Source organism: Notechis scutatus, chromosome 2 (genome assembly GCF_049901735.1).
Source record: "Notechis scutatus isolate UNSWTSFEM ecotype Mainland chromosome 2, rNotScu1.2, whole genome shotgun sequence".
Taxonomy (NCBI): Eukaryota; Metazoa; Chordata; class Lepidosauria; order Squamata; family Elapidae; genus Notechis; species Notechis scutatus.
The window spans coordinates 150664683-150686489 of record NC_142010.1 but is presented as its reverse complement, the minus strand read 5'-3'; the positions used below and the strand labels follow the sequence as shown (position 1 = coordinate 150686489).

Here is a 21807-nt window from a genome sequence, read left to right as displayed (position 1 = left end):
ATGAAGGGAAGGGAAGGGAAGGGAAGGGAAGGGAAGGGAAGGGAAGAGAAGAGAAGAGAAGAGAAGAGAAGAGAAGAGAAGAGAAGAGAAGAGAAGAGAAGAGAAGAGAAAATGAAGGGAAGGGAAGGGAAGGGAAGGAAGAGAAGAGAAGAGAAGAGAAGAGAAGAGAAGAGAAAAAGAGGAAGGGAAGGGAAGGGAAGGGAAGGGAAGGGAAGGGAAGGGAAGGGAAGGGAAGGAAGAGAAGAGAAGAGAAGAGAAGAGAAGAGAAGAGAAGAGAAGAGAAGAGAAGAGAAAATGAAGGGAAGGGAAGGGAAGAGAAGAGAATTCTTTATTGGCCAAGCATCATTAGACACAAAAGGAATTTGTCTCCGGTGCAGCAGCTCTCAGTGTTCATGCAAAATAACAGAGTAATAATAATCATAATAATGAAACCAATAAGAAGAGGCAGTAAAGAAAATGAGAAGGACGATAATAATACTACAACATACTACATGGGTAAATTAGCTCAGACAAAGACAGTACAGTGGTAATTAGGTGTTTAGGAGAGTGATGGCACGGGAGGGGTGACTTTCTCCGTAATCTAGTTGTTTGGCATACAATGCTCTGTAGTGGCGTCCCGAGAGGAGTTGAAACAGTTTATATCCAGAATATGAGAGGTCTGAAGATATTTTTTCAGCTCACCTTCTGATCCATGCAATATCTAGAGCCATTATGGAAGGCAGGCTGGTTGCAATTATTTTTTTCTGCAGTCCTAATTGTCTGTTGAAGTCTGTACCTGTCCTTGTTTGGTTGCTGTACCAAACCAGATAGTTGTAGAAGTACAAATGACAGACTCGATAATTCCTCTGTAGAACAATATCAACAGCTCTTGGAGCGGTCTGAACTTTCTGAGTTGATGCAGAAAGAACATTCTTTGTTGTCCCTTTTTAAGGATGGCTCTAATGTTAGGCGTCCATTTCAAATCCTGGGAGATTATAGAACCCAAAAACTTGAAGGACTCTACTGTTGATACTGTGCTGTCTAATGTAGACAGAGGTGGTAGGAGGGTTCCTCCTAAAATCCGCTCTCATCTTTACAGTTTTAAGCATGTTCAGCTCCGGCTGCACCACAGGGCCATTTGTTCAACCTCTTGTCTACATGCAGATTCATCATTGTCTCGAATGAGACTAATGAATGTATTGTCTGCAAACTTCATTACTTTAACAGAGGGATCCTTAGAGATGCAGTCATTAGTATATATAGAGAGAGAGAAGAGCAATGGAGAGAGCACACAGCCCTGAGGATGTGTTAATTGCCTGGGTACTCCATGAGATTTTTCCCTAGCTTCACCTGTTGCTTTTTATCTGTCAAAAAGCTTATAATCCAGCTACAAGTATGGACGGGCACAGCTAGCTGAATCAGTTTAGTGTGAAGAGTTTCTGGAATGATGGTACTGAAGTCTACCAAAAGGACCCATACATCGGTCCCTGGGGATTCAAAATGTTGCAAGGTGTAGTCCAGTGCCATATTGACAGCATCATCTGCCAATCTATTTGCATGCTAGCTAAACTGTAAGGGGTCCAACAGCGGATCTGTGATAATTTTTAGGTGAGCCAGAACTAACCTTCCAAAGGCCTTCATAACTACAGATGTCAGAGCAACTGGTCTGTAGTCATTCAGCTCCTTGATGAATATTTTTCGGGGAACCAGGATGATAGTAGTGTGTTTAAAGCAACGTATCACATCTCCAGTGATTTATTAAAAATGCAGGTGAAGATGGGGGCCAATTGATCAGCAGAGGTTTTCAAGCGAGAAGGAGTTACTTCTGTCTGGGCCTCGTGCTTTTCCAATCTTTTGTCTATGAAATAGCCCACACACATCTTTTTCTAAGATCACCAGAGGTGAGGAGCTCAGTAGGATGGAGATAGGTGTTGATTTGGTTATTGTTGCTGTATATGAGATGGAGAGGGTAGCAATAGCCAACAATGATTTCCTCTCAAACCTACAGTAGAATACATTTGGGCCACCTGCCAGTTGTTGAATTTCTTCAGTACGGGAGGACTGTCTGCCAATGAACCAGCCAACCTGGCAGGGTTGTCTGCCAATGAACCAGCAAATGTGTGGAGAAGCCTGAAAGATATCATGGGCATATTTGGCCACTGATATTTTTCAGGCTTCTCCACACATTTGCTGGTTCATTAACTGAGAACTGATTCCTCAGTTTTTCAAAGTATCTCCTCTTTGCTGCCATGATCACCCTTGTTAATACATTTCTGACCTAACTGTACAACATCCTATCTCCTTTCCTGTAGGCTTCCTCTTTGGCATAATGTAGCTGCTTGAGCTCAGCGGTGAACCAAGGTTTATTATTACTACATACGCGCAAGCTCTTGGTTGGTACACACATGTCCTCACAAAAACCAACACATCATGTCACAGTATCAGTGAGTTCATCCAAGTTTGCTGAAGCAGTTTCAAAAACACTCCAGTCTGAGCCATCAAAGCAAGCCTGTTAATTCTCAGTCCAAGACTGTTTTGACCACAGATTTTATAGGCAGGTACAAGGTGGATCATACAATGATCAGAGAAGCCCACAGCTGCTCTTGGTAGAGGCCGTCTTTTAACATGGAGTAGCACAGTGGTCAAAAATGTTTTTTGCCTCTAGTGAGACAGCTGCCATGCTGAATATATGCAGTTCTTGACTTAAATTAGCCTTGTTAAAATCGCCTAAAACAATGAGAAGGGAGTCTGGAAATTTCTATTGTGTACACAAAATTTAGTCAGCTAGGGTTTGTAACGCACTGCTTATGCGAACATGGGGTGGTATATAAACTCAAACGAGATGAATGAATAAACTCTCATGGAGCATAAAAAGGGCTTGCAACTGATGAGTAGTGTCTCTAAGTCCACATCGGAAAAATTCTTTAGTAGTGTAACATTGTTACGTGGTTGTTAACACAGAAGCATAGAATTGTGTTATCCACGCAAAATAAGATGCATTATTAACTACAGGTATTCCTCGACTTACAACAGTTCACTTAATGACTGTTCAAAATTACAATGGCACTGAAAAAAGTGACTTAAGACCATTTTTCACACTTACGACTATAGCAGCATCTCCGTGGTCACATGATTTACATTCGGACACTTGACAACTGTTTCACATTTATGATGGTTGCGGCGTCCTGGGGTCGTAAGATCCTCTCTTGCAACCTTCTGACAACCAAAGCCAATGCGGGGAAACCAGATTCACTTTAACAACCGTGTCACTAACTTAACCACTGCAGGGATTCGCTTAACAATTGTGGCAAGAAAGTTAGTAAAATGGACGAAACTCACTTAACAAATATCTCACGTAGCAACATAAATTTGGGGGTCAATTGTGGCCGTAAGTTGAGAACTACCTGTACTCAGAATCTAGCCTTCTGGACCAGCAACTATTGTCTTCATGGCAGCCTTTGTAACAACCCAACCAAAATATGACCAAGGCTTCAGTGAGCAGGAGGAGGATCAAAGAATGGTCATAATTGAGGGCCAGGATGGCGCTGTGCAAAGGCCGTCAGAGTGACAGCTGCCACCTCTTTTAGCACTGGCCATCAAGGTAATACCTCTGACACAAAGACAACGAAGCCTGCCTCAGACTGTAGAATATGATCAGGTTTTGGTCTGTGTGCGTTTCCTGAATATTTCATTTACTGAGACTTCCTAGAGTTGGTATAACGTAAGAACAATTCAATAATTCATTCATTCTCTCTCCCAAATACATTAATAAAAAAATGTAAGGAGCATTATATACATGGCTTTCTTAAGCCCCCATGAACACTTTTTACTATATGACATTTATATTATCATGGTCGCAAGGGTCAATGAAGTTACTTCAGTCAATTTAAGCTGTTCCTAAATTAACAGGGCTTTTAAAGAGAAATAATATACTTTTCATACAATTACTTGAAAATATATCCAATACCCTTTTAGACCCTTTTATCGGAAAAGTTCCCTGGAAGAATGGCTAATTAAATTGAAGAGCCATATAACTGAATAATTAGACTGACAGCTAGTTCGGTCTAGTGGTTAGGACACCAGGCAAGAAACCAGGAGATTGGGTGTTCTAGTCTTGCTTCAGATATGAAAGCCAACTGGGTAACTTTGGACCAGTCACTCTCTCTTGACCCAATTCACCTCATAAGGTTATTACTGTGAGAAAAAGAGAAGGAGGAAGGCGTATTAGGTATGTTCACTGCCTGAAGCTATTTATAACAATAACAAGGTGAGTTATGAATAAACAAACAAATAATTTGTAGGGTTATGCGTTGATATCTAAAATACCTTTGTATTTTAAAAAATTAATCACACAGAATTTAATTCTAGTTAGAAATCATTCCACCTACAGGAAATTCTGCTACACCTAAGATTTGGATTTTAGATTTTAGATTTTAAATTGAATGGCAATCTACAATGTAGAGTTAATGTTTTGTTTGTGATCTACAGCCTTTCCTTCATTTTTGAACTGCGTTAACCAAGCATCTCAGCTCAAAATTCAGCAATATAAAATGGATATCAAGAATTCTTATAATATCATAAGCTTTCAATGATATTGTGGTTTTGCTCATTTAGCTTTGTTGTTGATCTGCCTATATTTCATAACCTGCACCTGGTTCTTCTATTTTTACAATCTAACTTTCAGTCTTTAAAATATATAAAACAATAACATGTAAAATAAAACAAAACATAAGACTTCAAGCAGAGTCCCATATTTATATATTCCAAAGATTGCCTGTTTTCAGTGAGTTTCTGTCCATGTGTGAATAGAAACTTAATCCTATCCTGAAACACAGTATCATATTCCAATATAAAAACTATAAAACTCCAGGCAATCAGAGTTATATAGGCAGTATTGTCCTTCTGAACACACTTCCGAACTCTCTCACGTTCACTCAACAATTAGAGACTCACTCATCCATAAGTCATACTAGAGCTGATAAAAGATGTGTAAAACAGAAAACTCCCTCTCTCCAAAGTTTATCCTTAAAGCAAAGAAACAACAGCCCTGCCCAAAACCTGGTGAATAAAAAGTCCCTTCACGTTCCACTTCTAAAGACTCCTATCTGAAATTGCTTTTTTGGTTTAATTGAAATGTCTAGTCTAAAATGGGCACGTTATCAGATATCTGTGATAGGGAGCCGCCTAGAGTTGGTTAGAAGATGGTGGCTATATAAATCTAAATTAAAATCTTCATGAGCTCAGATGTAAATAAACAGTGGCATCAACACTACCCTTCATAGGAATTTGCTTTTCTCCACAAGTCTAATTGTTTTATATTGCAAAGTTGTACGTCGATCCGTATCAACCCTGCCAGAAGCAAACTCATCTCATTTATGTCAATAGTATACTGTACAGACAATCAATCGGATGGTTATAGAATTGCTCAACATGGAAAAAATATTATTAATATACAGCACTTTGGAGCAACTGAAATGTTTTCCATACATAGTCTACATATACTTGCAATAATTTCATTTCCTTCTGGAGAAAATCTGTGGGGTGCCTAAGAACTGATGCCAACTTAATGACACATAATCAATCAATTCTGCAACCTTCCCAAAAGCATGTTGAAATTCAAACCCTATCATCTCCACCTTGCCAGCGAGAGTGTAGTGAAAATTACTGAAACCCCAATGGACCTACAAGACATTAGAACAAAGGTCCTCTTATCACTTCCTCCACATTATTGAAGGGGAGGGTAAAGTTATTCTTGAATTTGGGGGTGGAGTGGGTAAAGCTAGTTATAGTTTAAGCTATGTACAGTAGTCAGAAGTAAGCCCTAGTTAGTAAATTTCATGACATTTGCTTCTTAGGAATTTACATTTGAACTTCGAATTAGCTCCCCAGCAAAATTATCATCTATGAAGACAATAGCAATACAGGAGCAACCACAGATTCTTGAAAATAGCAAATTTCCTTCTGTCCATCCGTCTTCAAGAGATCGATGGATGAAAGAGAGAACATGCTCAACCGGTCCCGCGATCTTGGGCTCATCGGCTTCGAAAGCGAACCATCATCCCAGATGCAAACAGGTTGGTTTCGAAGCAGCTTCGAAACGGTTGCATTGCACAAGTTAAACAAAACCCCGCGCAACGGAACCCAACAAACACACACACACAAACAACCGTTTCTGTCAAATGCCACGCTGTGTCCTTGAGAGAGTTTTATCTAAGTTTAGGCATCCGGGAAACAGGGGATTGGGAAACTGAGATTTTCCTTACTTCTTCCCACCCCACAAAATTGTTAACGCCCAAGATTTCGGAGGAAAAAGAAAAAACCCCTCACCCGCGATTTCCTCAAATACGGAATTTTCCTCGTTTTCGTTCTCAAGAGATAACGATGGGATATGGGGGCGGGGGTTGGGGAAGAAGGAGATTCCTAAAACCGTGAGAACCAAGATAAGGCCCGGAGCTTGCTCACCTCCTCCTCCTCCTCCTCTCCAGCCGAACTCTTTCCCCAGCCCTGCCTCTGGCTTGGACTGCGCCACAGAAGCGGCCCCGCGCAAGCGGTGGGGCATGAGGGCCGGCGAAGTTGAGCGATCCACCCTCTCCCCCCTCCTCCCCTTTTTCGCGATCCTCGCTCTGCGCGCCCGGCGATCCCGGCGCGCCTCCGACTTCCTGCCCCGCTTTTAAGGCCTCTGGCAAAAGTGCTTGTTACATTTCCTGGTAAAGGCCAGCTCGAAACCGGGCATTGCTGAACCGCGTGGAGAGGAAAAAAGCACCCGGCGGATTATTTTTGCACCCGCCGCTCCGCCGGACCCTCGAAGCGCGCGTCCCGGCCAAGTGGGCAGCGGCTCCGCCCCTTTTCTCGGTTGGTTGAGCCGCGCAAGAAAACACAAATCCTCGCTGCGCATCTCCAAACGCGCCCTTGTTTTGGTGCTATTAATAGCCTGCCCGTGGAGAAATTACGCGCTTGGAGACAAGGAGAAGCTATTAGGCGGCGGTGGCGCCTGTTGGCCACTAGGGGGCAACCCGGAGTCTCACTTTCAGCTCGCCAAACCCCTTCCTCTCGCCACTGAACGCTCAGTTTAAAGGAGCCGCGCCAGAATTCCCTTCTGTCATTATTTTCTTGCGGGGGCGTGGAGTGGGGAGGCTGGGGGGGATGAGAGAAATGTATTTTCGACTCGCACCCTTTAGTGGAGACACCGGGTTACATATTTGAGATGAAAAATCCAAAAGAGGCAAGACTTTCAAATAATGTGATATTGAGAGTGGGAAACATCGAATTATGGCTGTTAGTTATTACAGAGTGGCTTATTAACGTATAATCGCACCAGACTTGTGAGACTAATCTTTTGCATCTGCTGACTGGGAATTATTATTATTCAATTATAACCACCTAATTGCCAGGAGAAAAAGTACACATTCAATAGTGTTAGCAATATTGTATTAAAATTCATTTTTAAGGAGAGGGGGAGAGGCTTGGAGAATTATAAACAAAATATCCCCACCCCACCCTTAAATTATCAAAAAGCCACCTTTCCTGCATCTTGATCTCCAAAAACGAAACGTTATTTCAAATATGAATATCTCTCGACAATCTATTGCTGCCAGTCAGATATCTTCCTTCCAGTGTTATCACTTTTTTGATCTGCCTAGAAAAAAAGCCAGCAATCCACAATTCATATCTTAATACCTTCCAAATACTAAAAAGAACACATGCTGAATTGGAAATTATGAGAATCGGAATCCAAAACAGGATGATGTCAGCACATGGACATATTTCCCAGGAGAACGGCCCATTAACCTTCGGACTTCACTTCCAAGTAAACATGTATTAGAACTGCATTGTTAGGGAATTTCAAGGGCTTTCTAGCTTGTACTATAGGTGTAGCATACAACTGGATTTTTACATGCCTCACTAAGCAGCAAGATACGTTACAAAGGATCTGAGCAGACCAGCCCTGCCAGATGCGCTGAGACTGATTTTTACAAGGAAGTGTATGCTGTATAAAGAATAAGATATTACAGTAATTTTGTACCCAGAAAGACTTTACTCAGAAGGAAGTCCTTACACGATCAAACAGGCTTTTCCCTAAGCATGGGCCTGAATAAATAAACTTTAACAATATAATAGTTATACATTCTGAGAGCCTAAGTAAGATCTTCTACTGATGAAGTGTGGATAATTGAACAAAATAAAATGCTTGTTTTGAATGTTTTTTTCCCCCTCTGCTGTGATATGAATAAAAAAAAACATGGCACTTATTAACAATGTCAATAGCACTGTGGAAAAAGTGATCAACAGGCTGTAGGGCATTTTCTCCTGTTTAGAGTTCTGTAACAACAGAATGCTGGAGGAAGTAATTCCTTCTCATTACCACCACTACAATTATGCCAGCTACATTTTGGGATAAAATACATATTTTACATGCAGATACTCTCAGCTTCTGTTTGCAGCCTCACCAGTTAAACTAACCAAAGATTCATATCAGAAAGGTTGTTGCCAAACAACATCAAAACAGTGCTGTGCAAGAGACCACTAGCCTGTCTCTGTAGTCCTAATGTCAGCCTTACATAACTCTAGGGGGGCTTCTGAACAGGATGAAGTAAGTCTATGCTTTCCTTGCTTAATCTAAAACACCACTGCATATGGTAAAAAAATATTTAAATTTTAGTTTTTTGTTCTTTTTAAATTTCATAAAATGTACCCACCCACATCCTCATCCCCTTCCATCAGGTACTTAATGTAAACCTAATAAAAGACAAAAAGAACGTAATTTTTTCTTTTTGTATTTTCATACTACAACCATTTTTGCATCCTAGATACCAGGACTCAAGACTGACCTGAAGACACACAAACAAAAAAGCTCATAGGTCATGCTTCTATTATTATTGTTATGGTTTCTCTCAAGGATTAATGGGAATAATATGGGATGTATGGGAATAATTTCCACGGCAACAATTTTCTTGGGAAGTAAGTATAGGACAATATTATTGATTTATCATAGTACTTTTCTATAGAGGTAATTGAAAAGAGGTGAATGGGAAATCAGATGGAGTTCCCCCCCAAATTAGCCAACAAAATTCCAGTATCCTTTTGTAATTCTCTAAGTAAGCAAAAGAGCATAGGTTGGAAAATGGACAAAATAAATAATAATACTTAATTATAAATTATTATAAATCCATAATATTGTCCAATACATATTTTCCAGGAAAACAGGGGCTGTGGAGATTATTCCCATATGGCTATACATTAATCTTTGAAATAGTCAAATCTCACCAGGTCAGACTGCCAGTCATTTATGCCAGCCAAGAATTTTCACATTCCAAGTTATCCTTACTCTGTGTGCCATCTGCTCTGGATGTGTTCCATTACAACTCCATTCCCCATTCATCAGTTTGCTTTTGATGATTGAGGATGACAGAGACTGTAATCCTACATGCATGGAGAGTAGGAAAGCGTTAATTCCCAAAACACTTCCCAATGAGCTTATCCAGAAAAAGTGACTCTAGCATTGGGAAGCCGAAAAACAGAATGCACATATTTTTGATTTTCTAAATCAGGAATGAATACATTAGGGCTTTCACAGAACTACAGCTTCAGTACTTCCCAGTAAACGCAGACAATAGCAAAGGGTAATAGAAACAATAATTCAGTAACATGCAGAGGTCCACAGAAATTTTCCATTGCTGCCCTCCTCACTTGTTTTGATTAAAGCTGCTTTTATAACTACCTCCTTAAACTATGATTTCCCCGATAAACTCAAATACATTAGAAGTGTATATGGGGAGGAGGGGGAGTTACATTCCTGACATTTTGGTCCTGGGAACAAGTAAACAAACAAGTAAGAATTTTAAAGTCAATTGGTAGATGAGCTTGAGCTAAAGCTGATTGTGCTTTTATTCAGGAAAAAGTGGAGATCAGCATTAAAAAAAAAAACAGAAGTGAAAACTAATCTCAGGGGGAACAGGCAGCAAAATAGAAGGAAACTGAATCACTAAGACACTTCACCCACCATCAAAAAGACAGAAACATACACATTGTGATTTTCTGCAAATTCAAATCACAGGACTAGCAGCTGGGATACACTGAACTTTTAGATTCCCATTTAAAATCCTTATCTAGTTTGGATTTCCCAGCTCAAGCAGCAGTGTGTGGTAGGATTATCCCTAGTTTTCTTTTAAGAGGGGCTTTTGCCTTCCTTTTGTTCTACATGTTCCATTTTATTACCATTACAAGCAACTTAAGGAGGAAACTGAATTGTTGGAGGAGATTAACAACTTTGGCACCTGCTCAAATGCACTTTCCCTTTTTCTTGTTTTGATCTCAGAGATGGCTGGGTTTCTCACTTTCAAGTTAGGCTGTTCTGCTAAACCAGAGGCTGAGCCAGAGTCATGATCATTCTGTAAAACACCTGAAACTGGACTGTAAAGCAATATAAGTTCTAGAGCCAGGAACTCTGCCAATAAACTGAACGGTTGATACTAAGGCACATTATTAAGGGCGCTCACACACACCTTAGTTTCCTTCTTTTTCTCCTTTTTCTACATTTTTTTTGGGGGGGGAGTGAGGAGAGGGGGGAAAGGAAACCACAAACCCTGGCTGCCAAGAGCACTCTGCTCAGCACTTCGCCCTTTTCTCCAAGCATCCATCTCCAACCAGCTTTTCTTATGCCTCCTAGTGAAGAAAGCGACGGGATTATCAACACGTCAAAATCCAGCCGACTAGAATGTGGACTTTTCCTTCTGCCTTTCAAACTCCTGTCTCCATCCTCATCCTCTCGGTGGGACGGGAAACCCGGCTCAACCGGAGAACTCGGGTTTGAGAAGGCTGTTTGGAAACTAACAGGGAAAGAAGGTTCCGATCCTTCTCGTGGGAATTGTTACATTCGGGCCAAAAGAAGCTGCTCCGGAATTATCCAGGTCCTCAGGTCGTCGTTCCGAGGAAGGAGAGAGGCCCCGCGCGGATTCTCGCCTAAACTCGGCTCCTTTCTCGGAGGCCTCCCAATTCCCGCTACGGCAATTCCAGTAACTCCGAGGGGGAGGGGGGAGGGGGAGGGGCTCTCGACTCACCTGAGCAGCTGGAGGGCGTCCGTAGACCGCGGGTCCTCCACTAACACGTAGACAGTCGCGGGGGCGGCTCTGGGTTGGGGGCCGCTCGCTCGTGTCATGGGACATCATTCCCCCCCGCCCCACCTCCACTGGAGCTCCCGGAAAGCAATCGGGGACTCTCACTTCAGTTCACGGGACGAAAACGGGTCGGGACCCAAGGGCGGTGCAAACCCCGTTTGTGCAGCGCGGAGAAAACCCAGACGCAGCAAAGAGGGGACGGCGGCGGCTCCGGAGCGAGGCGCAGAAGAAATCAGTAGCAGCGTCGCCTCCTCCCAAAGCAAGAGGAAAACATCCAGCCGGAGGATTGCTTCATTTTCCGGCCCGGGAAGAGAGTTGGGGAGGGGGGTGTCAGCGGAGGAGGGGAACTCCACGGGAAATGACATCAGAGTGGGATCCACCCACTCATCTAGGAAAGGGGTAGGGCGGCGAGGGGCAGGATCTGTCTGGAGCGATAACGCTAAGCCTCCTTATCATAGCCCCGCGCAGAAAGAGCGAAGCAGGTAATCCGTTGAGTACAGTAAAGGGAGACCTGGTCGAAAATGGGCGGCTGGGTTAACCGCACCAACCGACCTTCAGACAGTACGCCGAGCCCTAAGCTAGCCCCACCTTGCGATCGGAGTCTGTGAGCCATAAACTCTCCAAGTATCTTTTATCCTAGCTTATTGCAGAATACGGCCATGCCGTGCCCGATTTGGTTATTTACTTCTTTATATACTACTGTCTGTTATTTTTACGAATAACTCAAGGAACAGCAATCATATCTAATACTCCTTCCTCCTCCTATTTTCCCCACAACAACAACAACCCTGTGAGGTGAGGTAGGCTAGCCTCAAGGTCATACAGCCAGGTTTTACGCCTAAAGTTCTTTCTTTAATGTTTAATGTCTTTGCAATTTAGAGGGTTCGGATTTATAAGGGGAAGGAGAAAAAATTCCCCACACTTTTGTAGTCCAGTGTGTTTTATGCATTTCTGATGTTACCTTGTTTCCCTGAAAATAAGACCCGGTCTTATTTTCTTTTGGGCCCCAAAATAAGGACCGCTCTTATTTTCGGGGGATGTCTTTCCCACTTACCTTAGGACCACCTTAGCCAGGCCTCCCACGGCCCGGTATCTGTCACATCATAGCCTGAGTTCTGCAACCACTCGCAGTTGGATGCCACATGGCACATCACACCGTCATTCACGATATACATGGATTCATACATTGAATCATGTCTACTTGTATCAAGACCACAGATATTTTTATTTAACTACTCCATCAATGTTCAACCTTTTCTTCTGAGACATTTGCTCAGTCTTCAGTGATTGCTGAATGCTGAAAATCCCCATCAACATTTTTATTCAAAGAAAGCTCAAGGATCTCAAGTATGCTACATTCAAATCCAAACTTTTGGCAAAGTGAGGGGTTCCTTGATGCTCTCTGAGCTTGGTTGTTTACTTGAAGATGTTTCGCTCGCCAAACTCTAATCAGGGTGTTGTGGTCCTCTGGTAGCCTGCGGAGTCGGCAGCAGAATCGGACAGTGGGGAAGAACATGAGCAAGTCTGGGGAGGACTCAGACGATGGTCCTGCGTCTGATACAGAGATGGGGCCAGGGCCATCTGGGAATTATGTGCTGACTCCGGAGCCTCCAGAATCTGACAGCAGCGAGGCAGAGGAACAAGGGGAGCCCATTCCCAGTGCGCATGTGCACAGAGCTGCCATAAGGGAAGAGCAGCTAAGATCCTTTGTACTTCGATTGGCTTTTTACAGTTAATTTGGCACTTTAGTTGTTGGCAACAATTCAAAGGAGACAAAGGTCGGTGCTTATCTCGAGAAACTGTTTGGGACTCAATACAGGCTGGAAATGAACATAATTCCCAGCATTGAAATAAAACAAGAGTTTTAAGTGTGTGCTTAATTACAGTCTCGGGAAGCCTTGGTCAGAAAACAGTGCTAGTTAAGGAATGTGGTTTGCTCTCAGTTTATATTCTAATGGCTTGTCATGTTAGTGCAAGAAAACAACCAAGAGAGCACACACACACACACACACACACACATATTCATACATATAGATAACACACACACACGTTATGTGGTATGTATATATATGTGTGTGTGTATGTGTGTGTATGTATATGTATATCTGGCAAACTTTCCAATGAATACATTTAGCATCACGGTCATGACACTGCTAAAAGTCAGTTTGTGAAATTTTGCTGCAGCCACTGATCAAATGGTCAATTGTTTCATCTTTTTCACTACAAAGATGACATTTACTGTTGTTTATTATATGATGAATTTTTGCTTATCATGCACTTATTGGCAAAGTTATTCTTAGGCTGCTAAAAAGAAAGCATTCGACATTTCTCTCTTTTAACAGTCTTGATCTCAACTCCAAGTAGAGATTTTAATCAGCTTTTCCTTCAATACTCTTCAAGTATTGAGCATGCATTGGCGTGTTCTTCCAATTAACAAATTGGTTTTTGATTATACTAGTCTTTTCTATACTTTTTTATACTTGTTTTCAGAAGCTTTCTCCGATTGACTTCCTTCAACAAAGGATTCCTCACTTTTTAAAAAAAAATATGCAAGCCATGTTTTTCTTCCTCCACAATTTGTTTCACCTGTAGGAAATCTCTGGTCCATTCCTCTTCCATTCCAAATCATCACTTTTTGGGTGAAGAATATAGTATATTGTCTTTAGTTTTCTTGTTAGCTGATTCAAATTATCAGGTCTCATCTGGATCCAGTCAACTATTCCTGCCGTATATGGTATAATGGGGACTGCTCTGATTGCTTTAATGATCTTTCTAGGCTTTAGCTTTGATTTCAACATTCTTTGAACTTGTTTGATATACAATATTTGGCAGAAGTACTTTCTTTGACTTGGTTCTGTAGTAAATCAGAAGCTTCCAAAATTCTTAAATATTTGTATCTTTCTCTTGTGCTATTGCCTTTATCAAATCTTTCCATAATCTTCAATTATTTTGCCAGCCTTTATGATGTATAGCTACACATTTGTCAATGCCAAATTGCATTCTAGTATCTTTGCTGAATTATTTTGTGCTTTTTAGCAAAGAATCCATTTAAGCACTCATTTTTCAAATAATTTTAGGTCATCCATAAAGGGAAAATGTGATTTTTTTTTACTCCTTTTTATCCAGTTCACATCCACAATTTGTCTTGTTCAAAATTGTTGTCAGTGACACCACCAATAGTAAAAAGAATTACATTACATTACAAAGGTCACTTTGACATGCAATTTTTCACTTTGAAAAATTGCATGTCTAACCCTAACCCTAATTTTTCCTAAGACATTAGGAAATTAATAGACATTAGACATTAATATTATTTGCCAAAACTTCATTAAAGTATCCATAACCTATCAAATGTTTCTGCTGATTCCAAAATGTTCAAGACCTTTCTCAAACCAGCTATGTGTAACAGAATCAGATCAACTGATCAATCCATAACTTTGTTCATTGTTTGTTCCCTCAAATTTTGGCAGCATCCTTTTTGTTTTATAGGGAATCAATCATTCCTTTTCCGATACCCATAAATTTTATTTGCCATTATGCTGATAAGTAGCTTGTATACTGTTGACAAGCAGGTTACAGGTCTGTAGTTCCCAGGCAAGTTTCCCTTCCTTTTTTAAAAAAAAAACAAATTTTATTAATTTTTAAAAAACAATACACAAACAAACAAAACATAAAATATAAGAACATAAGACATCTTATTTAAAAACAGCATAGTTCCAGATTATCACGTTTCCATACAAACACAATTTGATATACATATTTATCTTATATATTCAACTTTTTCCAACTTCTCTCTATTTCTCCCTTTCCTTCTATTCAATTATATTTCTTTTGTCTTGATTTCTATATCTTGTTATTCATTATATACTTCCATCTGTCTTGTTTACAATTTCATTGTTCTCTTCCAACATTCTTCTAGAATTTTCAAACATAGACAAACAAAACACAAAACATAAATACATAAAACTTCTTTTTGGAAAGCGGCTTAACCCCGGGTTACATCTTTTTATACAGACATAAATCAAATTCATGCTCACCTTATATACTATTTCATATCTTATTTAACATTCTATATTTTCTATATGTTTTCTCTCCTCTATTCACTCTCTTAATTCTATTTTATTTATTTCATCTCAATTTAAATCACTATACTTGCATCTTTTGACCGTTCTTTTTCAATTATCTATTTATCTTTTCTTTCTAATACAATATTTCTCCTGTAATACTGGTTGAAGTATGATGCCTTTTTATCTTTCCCCTATATTTAACACTTAAAATAATACACACTTTCCATACTGATTCTGCTTAGTACATTCTAAATACTACATTTTAAAATAATGAAAAAAAGAGAAATTATGCTTATAATATAGTAAAAACAATGTTCAATAAACTCTATTGTTAAATCTTAGACATTTTATACATTCCCTTTAATGTACTGTTAACTCATATAATTTTCTAACTCTATTTCAAAAACTAATATCTACAATACAGTCTTATGTACTTTTGCAGAATCTTTTTTTTAAATTATATTTTACCCTTTATCTCTAAAAAACCCCTGTTTTTTAACATCTTGTTTTAAGCCTTTGTGACTTCTCTTCCTTTTTCCCTTCCTTGCTTATTGGTTCTAGCCTTTTTACCCCCCCCCCCCCATCTCTCAGTCTCCGCTCTCTTAGTCTCCCTTCTCTGTTGTATTCCTCTTTTCTGTTGCTTTCTGACATTGTATCGATTTTTCACCTTATTTTTCCCTTTCTTGGTTGCTTTTTTAAGTTCTGAATTCTCCATTTTCTTTCCCCTCTTTCTCTTGTTTTCCTCAACTAAGTTTATTTGTCCATTAAAGATGGCTTCTTCTTCTTCATCCCAACTTTCTTGTTGTTGTAATTCCTGATAGGTAGAAATCGCCATTTCTAAAAAGTGAAAAATAGATCCAGAAGAGCCCTTGCCTTCTTGTTCCTCTTCTTTTAACTTTTGGAATTCCATTTGCAATTCTTCAACAGATAATGCCATTATAAAAAAAAAAAAAATTTTAAACAACCCAAATGTTTTTAGTCTTTCAAGGAATAGTTTCCAAAAGTCACAAAGTCACAAAGCAATCCAAATCAGGACAAACTGTTTCATTTAGCACTTTCTTCTTTTTATATTTTCTCTTCCTGGGGTAGAATTCAATTACACAGTTCCAAAATAATTTTTTAGAAGTCTTATTGCCATTTATTTCTGGTCTTATAAGCTCCAAGCCATCTCCTCCAGTAAAATCTTAATATAAGTTCTTTACCTCTCCCTTCCCACTTATAGCAAAAGAATTTTAGTTTTTAATTCCAATGTTCAAAGATCTTTAATATCCCGTTGGCTTTCAAGTTTAGTTACCTTCTGTGCCAAAGCAGGTTTTTCGGGTTTCCATCTGCTATTTCTGTAGGGAAGGAGAGTGAGAGAAAACAACTTTCCCTTTCTGCTTTCTTCCGCCGCTTTTACAATCTCCTTGGGAAACAGTGTATCGTATAAGACGGGGTCCTCAACCACCGGGCCGTGGACCGGTCCCGGTCCGTGGAGCACTCTGTACCGGGCCGCAAAGGAAAAAAAATAAAAAAAATGGCGGCTTTCTTCGCCTTCGGTGAATGCTGCTGGGATCGGGGATCAAGGACACAAATGAAAGAAGGGAGGGAGGAAGCAACCGAAGCCTGTCCTGCTCTTTGGCTCAGCAGCTTCGGTTTCCTCCGCCTCGTTCCTCTCTCAGTCGCTCTCGCTGCTCCACCAGCCCAGGAAGAAACTGCTTCAAAGGAGCCGGCAGGGTGGATTTTCCTGTCGGCGCAGCTTCCCGGCGCCCGTTCACCCCCACCCCACCGCCAATCAATCCAGGTTCAATCCAGTGCTCCGTTCTGCCTGCCTGCCTGCCTTCGCTTCTGGTAGTTTCGGAGCAGCTTCGCTGAGAATAATAACTATTCGCCTCTTTTTATCAGCCGAAGCTGCTCCGAAACGAAGGCAGGCAGGCAGGCAGGCAGAACGGAGCACTGTGGATTGAACCGTCGCGGTGGCGGGCGGGGTGGGGGTAAACGGGCGCCGGAGGCGCTGCGGCAACAGGAAAAGCCACCACCCCGGCTTCTTTGAAGCAGTTTCTTCCTGGGCTGGTGGAGCAGCAAGAGAGCGACTGAGAGAGGAACGAGGCAGACACCTGAGGGAGGGAGGAAGACACCTGAGGGATGGGGCTGAGGGAGGCAGGGCCGAGGCACTCCTGAACTTGGTGGTTTGCTGGCAGACGTTTTATTACCCGACTAGGTAACAACATCAGATGTTACCTAGTCAGGTAATGAAACGTCTGCAAGCAAACCACCAAACTCGGATTCTCCCCCGGTCCTTGAAAAAGTGTTTGTGCTTGAAACTGGTCCCTGGTACAAAAAAGGTTGGGGACCACTGGTATAAGAGATTAAATTGCCAGGGTATTTAGAAGTTCCTTATTGTCCCGGTTCAGCCAAAAACTTTCACTTTCTCCGACTTCCTCCTGCACAATCTTGTCCAGCTGCAAGCTTCTTTGTGGCGGCCATTGCTGACCACCGCTCCACCGCCTTTGGAAAAGGGAGTTGTGCCGGCTGAGGAGGGGGTTTGTGATACCCCCAAGCCCCTACCCGGATCTCCCGTCTTCGGTTACCTCTACGGGGTAACCATAGCCTCCAAATCCAGCTGGATCGGGGGCACTCCAGGAGCGAGCACAGCAGGAACCGTGCACGATCGCAGATTCCTGCCGCCGCCGAAGCCTAGCAAACTGGAAGATCCCTTCCTTTTGTCTTTCTGAATTAGGAGTGTCCTTCCAGTTGTCAATTATTCTTCATTTTCTGGTGCTTCCAAAATTCTATTCGTCTTAACTGCCAATCTCGAGTGTACAGTTGTCAATAATTTCAGCCAAAATCTATGAAGTTCACTTGGTCCAGAAACATTCCAGTTTTGACCTTCTTTGATTGCTGTCATCCAATTTCTTCAGTTATCCCAATGTGTTGCTTTCCTGTTGAGATCCCCATTGTTTTCCATAAGCTTTTCCAAAGTTCCAGGTACTTTTTTTGGTCAGGCTTTTTATTATTCTATTCTATTTTATTTATTATTCTTTATTCTTTTTATTATTCTATTTTATTATTCTTTTTATGATTCTTTCCCATTTTCAAGGCTTTTGTAGAATTGATGCTGGTTTTCTCTAGACTGCAAATTCTCTAGAACTGGGTTATCTGATTGTCATATCTTCTCTGCAATAGCTGCGACTTTTTGTTTTAACTGTTCTACAATCTCTGTAATTCCATTATTCTCCAGTTTGTACTTCATGCACATGCTGGTTTTGATGTTCTTATTCTTCAAATTTTCTTGCTTTAAATTATTCAAATTATTCAAATTGCTCAAATCCATGCAAATTTTCTTTATTTTCAATTCTAAGCAAATTTCCCCTTTAGGTTTTCACTTCTTAATGGATTAATTCCTCCATATTTTAAATCTGAATTCTTCAGTAGCTGCATAGGCTACGGCATACATCAACTGGTTTGTTTGGGCCAATGTTTCAGCTGGAATAATTTTGGCAGCTTTTTCACTATTTTGGCCAAAGTCTTCTCGCTGATTTGATTCAACTTTGGCAACTCCCATTTCATTTTCTCCCTCAGCCATGATTAAGCCACAATGTCCTAACCTAGACTGTAGAGTTGTAATTGCAGGAATGTTCCAATCTCGGATGGCAAACCTCAGATAAAGAATGTTTCCAAGCAAATACAACTCAGGCAAACAAAGTCACTAATCTATGGATAAAGGAGGATTAGAGAGGGGAAGTAAACATATGTTAGACTTTAACTAGAGATAATTAATTGTATGGATTACTGTACTAAACAGTAACGAAAGTTAATCAGTAACCAAAGTTAACCAACGATGGAGGATAACTAAAAATGTATATAAATGCAAGACTATAGTCCAATAAAGTTCATCATGATTCAGTTGTTCATGATCAAACAACTCGACTGCCTCGTCATTACAACACTAGACCTAAGGGCTCACACTGTCCTCAGGGCTTCTTAGGATGCAGTAGCAAAATGAAACAATAGGAGCTTTAACTAACAGGAGCTCAACCAACTGAAAATAGGTAAGGAATATCGCATCTTTGTCCTGCAGCCTTAAATTTATGGCTGCCTTCAAGTTGGCTCCCTTCTGAACTATGAAGTTCATGTGGTTCAGCAATACTCTAGTTTTTGAATTTCTTTCATTGTTTTCATACAGTTTCTTCATTTATCCTAACATCTTTCATGCTGGGTATTTTCACTGCATTTTCAACATGCTTGATTCATGTTGTAGGGATCTGTATGGATTCTCATCAATGTGGCTGTCCATCATGTCGATCCCAATACAGGTAGTCCTTGACTTACGACCACAATTGGGACCAAAATTTCTGTTGTTAAGTGAAACATGTGTTAAGTGAGTTTTGCTCCATTTTATGACCTTTCTTGCCACAGTTGTTAAGTGAATCGAAGTAGTTGATAACCTAGTAACGTGGTTGTTAAGTGAATGTGGCTTCCCCATGGATTCTGCTTGTCAAAAGGTCACAAAAGGGGATCATATGATCCCCGGGATACTGCAACCATCATAAATATGAACCAGTTGCCAAGCATCTGAATTTTGATCACACGATCATGGGGATGCTGCAATGGTCATAACTGTGAAAAATGGTCATAAGTCACATTTTCAGTGCTGCTGTAACTTTGAATGGTTACTAAACAAACTGTTATAAGTCGAAGACTACCTGTGATGGCTCTTCTGGCACAGGTCCTCAGCCATGGAGGCACTATTGACTTTGAGCCAGTCACTCTTTCTTTCTTTCTTTCTTTCTTTCTTTCTTTCTTTCTTTCTTTCTTTCTTTCTTTCTTTCTTTCTTTCTTTCTTTCTTTCTTTCTTTCTTTCTTTCTTTCTTTCTTTCTTTCTTCCTTCCTTCCTTCCTTCCTTCCTTCCTTCCTTCCTTCCTTCCTCTCTCTCTCTCTCTCTCTCTCTCTCTCCCTCCCTCCCTCCCTCCCCCCCCCCCCTCTCACCCCAACCCATCTCACAGGGTTGTTGTTGTGGAGAAAATAGGCGAAGGAAGGAATATTGGGTTATGTTCCCCATCTTGAGTTATTTATGAGAAAATAATTTAAATTGGATTTTTAAAAAAATCTTTAAAAATAGAATCAAAGGCTTGCCTTGGCAGGGAAAATTGGAGCAAAGAAGTCATCGTGTGTGAGTTGGGTGGCCATATAAATCTAATAAATAAATGAACAATTGCAAAAGTCTATATAGCTGGTATCTCAGGGGGAAAAAAATATCACTTAGAGTGCAGTAGAAATGGGTTACTTAAGAAGTCTGTGTGGTAAAATAAGAACAGTCAAAGCCAGGAAGGAAAGGGTAATGGACGAATATGCAAAAGTGTGTGACTGATACAAAATAACGACTTTGAGGTCATTAGGATAAGGGTCACATAGTGTGCTTATACCAGGATCAAATTGCAAAAGAAACATAGAAAGGAAAAGTCAAGAGGAAAGAAAACATTAAAAAAAAGTCATGGTTGGGTGGAACCAATGAGGTACTTAGGAAGAAATGAGCAACAGATGGTTTTGCAAGAACAGGAGCTATGGAATGATATACACCAGCCATGTCTCTTTCTCTTAGCCTTTCATTTCTTTGATGTACTAGAGCTAGTCCTTGACTTACGACAGTTCATTTAGTGACCATTCGAAGTTATAAAAGTACTGGAAAAATGACTTATGACAGTTTTTCACACATTACGACCATTGCAGAATCGCCAGGATCACGTGATCAAAATTCAGAGGCTTGGCAACTGATTTACATTTATGATGTTTGCCATGTCCCGAGATCATGTGATCACCTTGTGCAACCTTCTGACAAACAAAGCCAATGGGGAAAGCCAGGTTCACTTAACAACTGTGTTCCTAACAACTGCAGTGATTCACTCAACAGCTGTAGCAAGAAAAGTCGTAAAATGGAGCAAAATTCACTTAACAAACATTTTGCTTAGCAACATAAATCTGGGGCTCAATTGTGGTCGTAAGTCAAGGACTACCTATATTTTGAATTGCTTTTCTGTGTTTCGCAATATACTGTTTACTCTGAAAGGAAACAGTTGTAATGGCTATGTGAACACTTATCTTCTACAGCAGAAAAGCTGTAGCTGTCTAAATGCTACAAAGTTATACTTCCAGTAACGATCCCAATCTTCCTGTCCAACAGTGAGGAATGTTGGGAATTGTAATTCAGAAACATCTGGAAAAGTTTCCTATCCTGTTGAAAATGCCTGGCTTATTGATGGACCTGGGCTACCAAGTCTTCCCATCCTTATCTATCTCCCCTCCCTGCCAAGCTGTTCTATTTTCTCTCGTGCCCAGTTGGTTCCCAACTGGTTGAGTATGGAGAAATTAGTTCTTATCTCCTCCACTGCACTTCTTGGTTAAAGGAAGAAAACAGCTTCAGAAGTAACATCCCCTTACAGAGGAAAAGAGTTTGCTCTTTTTAAGGGACAATTTATTGCCTTTCTGTACTACACACGCCAATTCAATCAATCAATCAATCAAGTGCATGCAGAGATTGTGAGAAAGAGGCTTTTGGCTCATTGTCTCTTGTGAATTTTGCCTCAGTCATCATCGATATATAGACAGTAGCTCTCAAAAGGGCCTGCTGGCCAGGAATTCAGGGGATTGTAATCCCAACATCTCAGAGG

At 40.7% G+C, this 21807-nt stretch overlaps 1 protein-coding gene across 1 annotated transcript in view; it reads right to left on the bottom strand.

Moving 5' to 3' along the window:
- TFE3 (transcription factor binding to IGHM enhancer 3) overlaps positions 1-11600 on the bottom strand; it is a 34158-nt gene extending 22558 nt beyond the window's left edge. Inside the window, exon 1 of the mRNA XM_026676323.2 lies at positions 11037-11600. Coding sequence (XP_026532108.2) covers positions 11037-11134 — 98 coding nt within the window. The 5' untranslated portion in view covers positions 11135-11600. The remainder of the gene's footprint in view (positions 1-11036) is intronic.
- Positions 11601-21807: the final 10207 nt, after the last annotated feature.